Consider the following 5,950-nt stretch of genomic DNA (forward strand, 5'->3'; position numbering starts at 1 on the left):
GAGGGGCAGCGTGCAGCTAAGTGGGACAGCCTGCAGTGACATGATACTTAGCCCTACTAAAGGTTTTATTGAGAAGCACAAAGTACTCCTCGCTAGAGTCTTAGTTCATCCCCAGAGGTCTAAAACGGTCCCTCTTCGCCTCTTTAATCTGGGTAATAACGCTGTGACCATTAAAGAAGGATCCCTGGTTGGTCTCCTCCAGCCAGCTGAAGCCCTGCAGCCTCCCTGTGCCTCACCAGCCACAGATTCGCCAGCCAGCGTTCCAGTGGTCCCTTTGCACCTTGAGGAGCTTTATGCTCAGAGCTCTAAAAACCTCAATGAGGGTGAGTGCTTCCAACTTAAACAGTTGCTTTCTACTTATGGACATGTGTTCTCCACAGGGCCTGCTGATCTGGGCCGGACCAATCTCGTCCAGCACGATGTCGTACTTCATCCAGGTGCCCCGATAAAACAACCTCCACGTAGAATGGCGAAAGAGAAGCAGCAATTCGCCGACCGGCAGATCCATGACAGCCTGCAGGACGGTCTCGCCCAACGCAGCCACAGCAGCTGGGCCTCACCCATAATTATGGTACGCAAGAAGGATGGGACATACCGGCTCTGCATTGATTACAGGGCTCTCAATGAACGAACCGTACCGGACGCTTATCCCCTGCCCCGTATCCAGGATACGCTGGATACACTGTCTACTGCCAGATGGTTCAGCACGTTGGACCTTACCTCGGGTTACTGGCAGGTGGAGTTGACGCCAAGAGCATGCAAAGCCACAGCATTCTGCGCCAGGACGGGTCTCTTTGAGTGGAATGTCATGCCGTTTGAGGTTTTGTAACGCCCCTGCGACGTTCCAGCGGCTGATGGACCCCGTTTTGGCTGGCATGCAGTGGGAGACCTGTTTGGTCTACCTGGATGACATCATCGTGCTGGCGAGGGATGTGTCGGAGATGCTGCAGTGGCTTGGCCAGGTGTTTTATAGACTGCAACAAGCTAATCTGAAACTAAAACCTGCCAAATGCTGCCTTTTCCGTCGGGAAGTGGCCTACCTAGGTCACATAGTGTCTGAGCGTGGTGTAGCTACGGACCCCAGCAAGGTCCAAAAAGTCAGAATGTGGCCCACACCGTCATCCATCCAGGAGGTCCGACGCTTCATCGGTTTGGCATCATACTATCGCCGATTTGTGAAGGACTTTGCATCCATTGCTGAACCCCTTCATAACCTAACTAAGAAAAATGCTAGCTTCCAGTGGCATGCTGAGCACCAGGCTGCTTTCAACAAGTTAAAGTGTCTCCTCACCTCGGCCCCCATTCTTGGCTATCCCATGGACTGCGGGGAAATGATACTCGACACTGATGCAAGTGACACCGGCATTGGTGCTGTACTGTCGCAAATCCAGGGGTGTGTGGAAAGGGTGTTGGCTTATGGCAGTCGCAAGTTGCCAAAGCCGGAACAAAACTACTGCACAACAAGACGTGAACTTCTGGCCATAGTGGAGTTCACCTCCCATTTTCGTCAGTATCTTCTCGGCCAGCCGTTTAAGGTGCGTACGGATCATAGCAGTCTGCGCTGGCTGACCAAAATGAGAGAGCCAGAAGGACAGTTGGCTCAATGGCTGGAGAAACTGGCTGAATACGACTTTGAGATTATCCACCGTCCGGGTCGACAGCACACAAATGCCGACGGCCTCTCCAGGAGACCCTGCCGCCAGTCCTGCCCATGTAAAGTGCAGGACCCCTCGACACCACCCAAAACCATCACCCATCAAGCTGTCCGGTGCGATTTGAACTCTAACATCAGCTCCCTGTTGCTGAGTTCAGTGGGGGTGGAGGACCAACCTTCCACCACAGAGGTTTGTCCAGTGGGGGTAAGTCAAAACACCCTTACAAAAGCTACCGAGACTTTAGACCAAAACATTTCCACTGATACAGACAGAATGCATGCCAATGTTCAAACTGATGGATGCACGGTGAAATTGACAGAGAAAATATATGTGGCTGAGACTGTTGACACGGCTTCTTTGTTTCATGGCTGGACCATGGAGGAGCTGAGCCAGGCCCAGGATGCTGATGTGGACATTGCACCCATACGCAGCTGGATGAAGGCCGATGACAAACGCCCCCCGTGGTCTGTGGTCTTGCCATGCAGCCCGGCCACTAAGATGTACTGGACTCAATGGAAACGACTCTACTTCAGGGATGGAGTTCTGGTCCGTCGGTTCTATTGCCTTGACGACATCCAATTCTACCCACAGATTGTGCTGCCACGTAAACTACAACTTGACGTGATGAGACAGATGCATGAGGGGCCAGTGGGTGGACATTTTGGCGTAGAGCGGACCCCGACCAGATTAAGAACCCGATACTACTGGTACCACATGAGGGAGGATGTTTCCCTTTGGTGTAAGACCTGTACCAGCTGTGCATCACGGGCTCGACCCCAGAAGACACCGCAAGCCCCTATGGGAACAGTCCAGCTAGGAGCTCCTATGGAGTGCATTGCGTTGGACATTATGGGACCACTAAATGAGACGGAGCGTGGAAACCGCTATGTGCTTGTGATACAAGATTACTTCACAAAGTGGACTGAAGCATTTCCTATTCCGAACGAGCGAGCTGTGACCGTTGCCGGTATCGTAGCTAGTGAGTGGGTGTGCCGCTATGGAATACCTCAAGCGCTTCACAGCGACCAGGGACGCAATTTTGAGTCTGAGGTGTTCCAAGGGATGTGCAGTTTGTTTGGGATAGACAAGACTCACACAACACCATTCAGGCCGCAGTCAGACGGTCAGGTCGAGCGTTTCAACGCCACCCTCCAAAAGATCCTGGCAACCACAGCAGCACGCTGCCATTGGGATTGGGACTTAATGATTCCTTATGCTGTTATGGCGTACAGGTCAACCAAACATAGTGCCACAGGTTTCTCTCCAAACTTTATGATGTTAGGCCGAGAAATAAGTGAACCAGTGGACCTCGTCGCAGGTTTGCCCCCTGATCCGGAACACCAACCCACTGCTCCAGAGTATGTGCAGCAGATGCGGGAACGTTTGGAGTTGGCCCACCAAATCGGTCACACGTGCAAAGAGACAATACAACAAAAACTGCTGCCACACACAGTACAGAGTTGGAGACCCTGTGTGGTATCTCATTAAAGGAACACGTCATGTCAAGAATAAAGTCAAAAAGTTCCTCCCAGCATATGAAGGCCCATTCTTCGTCCTGGGCCAACTGGATGATCTAGTTTACAAAAGTTTTAAAAGTTTAGTTTTAGATACAAAAAAAACCTAGGTCCAAGGTGAAAGTCGTCCACCATGATCAGCTAAAGCATTACCGCAGTCGGGAGCCTCTGGACAACGGATGGGCCCTGGATCAGAGTCGACACTGGGAACCAACCGAGGTTCCACCACCAGCCTTAGAAGGGGACTCTGCAGACTGTGACCTGGATTTACAGGGTTTGTTCTCTGATGCAACCAGTGGAGGTGCTGACTGTTTCCTGTTGTCTACCTCAACTGCAAAGAATCCCAGTCCGGGTGTATTTGTCCCATCCTCCCCTTCCCATGTCAACTCTGAGGATGGTGGGGGTGCGGTGGGATATTCACCTCCCCTGGGTGACAACGAGAACTCTGAAGGAATCAACAGTGTGAGTCTCTCCACAATTGACCGTGTCCTGAAACGCAACCAGATAAGTCTCAAACAAGCCTACAGAGTACCATTTGAGAGAAATTCTGAGAGGGTAAAAGAGCTACGATATCAATATGTACAAGTAAGTAATACGTAATGTTTAGAGATTATACAGCACTATTGAGTTACTGTACATCTTTACTGTGTTGAATGTAATGTAGCACATGTATACAGAGTCATGAAGCCTGGAATGCTATGTCATTTACATTATATCAAAAATTAAAAATTTCATTTCTATAGAGAATGTTTCAACTGGATTCCATGGAGAGGCCTCATGAGTGCATCTTCTTGGATGAAGCTGGCTTCAATCTCACCAAGAGGAGAAGGAGAGGCCGCAACATTATTGGTCAACGAGCCATTGTAGAGTTGCCAGGGCAGCGTGGTGGCAACGTGACCATATGTGCTGCCATCAGCAGCGACGGGGTTATTCACCGCCATGTGACTTTAGGACCTTACAACACTGCATCTTATAACGTTTCTGTATGCTCTACAGGAAGCATTACTGAGACGTGAAGAGAGAGGTGATGAGCAGGCAGAGCATCCCATGTACATGATAATCTGGGACAATGTGAACTTTCACCGTGGTCCTAGAATATGTGAGTGGTTTGAAAATAACCCACGTTTTATAAATGTGTGCCTCCCACCATACTCACCCTTCCTTAATCCCATTGAAGATTTTTTTTCTGCATGGAGGTGGAAGGTCTATGACAGAACTCCTTATGCACAGGAAAATCTCCTTCAGTCAATGGATGCAGCATGTGACAACATTGGAGTGGAATCGATTTAAGGTTGGATTCGTCATGCTAAAGGTTCTTTCCCCGTTGTTTAGCAAGGGACAGGATTGCCTGTGACGTTGATGAGGTCCTGTGGCCTGACCATGCCCAGAGGCATGATGCTGAGGCAGAATGATTCCAAGACATTGCTATCGATCTGCTGCATATTTTGTTTGTGACTATATTTGTGTGCAGGATTGTGCAAGTACTTCATAATAAATCTAATTTTTCCCCTGCTCTGCTTTGAGTGTTTTGCATTTATCTCTGTAGTGTGTAATGACTGCTGTGTAGTGTTTATGCATTAGCTGGATGTGTGTGATATCTGAAAACAGTGTTTGGTTTTGGGTAAAGATAACATAGTTCTGAAGCAATTGTTTGATATAGCAAGACAAGTCAAAGGTTTTGACAGTGTAGCTTAAGTTTGGTGATTTGTGTTTAAGGTTTTGGGAAAGCGAGAGAAATTTTCAAAAAATGTGTTTTAGCAACTCAGAAATACTGTAATAGCACATAAGGGTTAGATTTAAAGAATTACATTAACTTGCAAGTTTAAAAACAACAAATTTATCAACGTGTTACATGTTCCGTTTATCTTAGCACAATGGGGAGCAATGTTGTGAACTGTGAGCCATACACAAAACTACTTTGGCTTATTTTCCATGGTAATTCAAATAGCATTCCATCTATCTCTAGAACTCAGCATTTATAATTACAGTTTTTTTCAATCGCTAAGAAGCGCTTACCCATACTTCAGATACTTTTTCTAAACTCTTAACACAGACTCACACCAAAAAAACACAATTGGCCAAATGGATAATTTTCTTCTCAAAAACACATTTTGTTAAATATATACTAACTCTTCATTTCAAAATAGAACACATTTTTCTCTGCACACACTATCTTTACCAAAACACTGGAAATCTGACTCAAAATGGAATTATTCTGTCAAAGAATTCACTTCACAAAGTACATGTAGTCAATCGAAATACACCAGGTTTCAAAATACTGGCTATTGTTGACTTTACAAAAACTACATAGACTTTTATGTTTCAGTTTTACAGGTATTTGCATGCAAAACGTGCGTTCCACAGTTTTTACACTAAATTTCTTGGTTGGTAACTGTATGTCCACATATACAGTAATGGTCACATTCAAAAGCATTCCAGTAAAAAGCAAATCCGTTTTTTTTTCTTTACTGTTTACTGCAGGAGGTACAATAGAAACACAGTTTCATAGAACAGAAAACGTTTTACAGTATTTCTTACAGTTAACAAAATATCCCTGAAACATACAATACAATTTTTAATAAAAATAAATAAATAAAATGCACAACATTGCTGTATCTAATCTCTGCGATCTTCAGGGTTAGGCCACATGTTTTCGTCAACATCACATCTGATATTATCCAAGCGGATAAAACCACTTGATATGTCAGATCCACCCTTGACAATCCTGAACTGTGATGTCCCTGCAGCCAGCACCCATGGCTTCAAGGAGGGACATCTGGC

The 5,950-nt window shown here is 46.5% G+C and overlaps 1 protein-coding gene and 1 long non-coding RNA gene across 2 annotated transcripts; both read left to right on the forward strand.

Annotated features, from left to right (window-relative positions):
- The first annotated feature begins 466 nt into the window (after window positions 1-466).
- LOC118566341 lies at window positions 467-3,143 on the forward strand. Its single transcript, XM_036148091.1, is given in 2 exon segments — window positions 467-823; window positions 825-3,143. Coding segments are annotated over 2 exon segments (2,676 nt in total).
- A 466-nt stretch (window positions 3,144-3,609) lies between these two features.
- LOC118566388 lies at window positions 3,610-4,946 on the forward strand. The gene is made up of 2 exons (XR_004932976.1): window positions 3,610-3,754; window positions 3,913-4,946. It is a non-coding gene; the product is annotated as an uncharacterized LOC118566388 (long non-coding RNA).
- The last annotated feature ends 1,004 nt before the right edge of the window (window positions 4,947-5,950 follow it).

Source organism: Fundulus heteroclitus, chromosome 16 (assembly GCF_011125445.2).
Source record: "Fundulus heteroclitus isolate FHET01 chromosome 16, MU-UCD_Fhet_4.1, whole genome shotgun sequence".
Lineage (NCBI taxonomy): Eukaryota > Metazoa > Chordata > Actinopteri > Cyprinodontiformes > Fundulidae > Fundulus > Fundulus heteroclitus.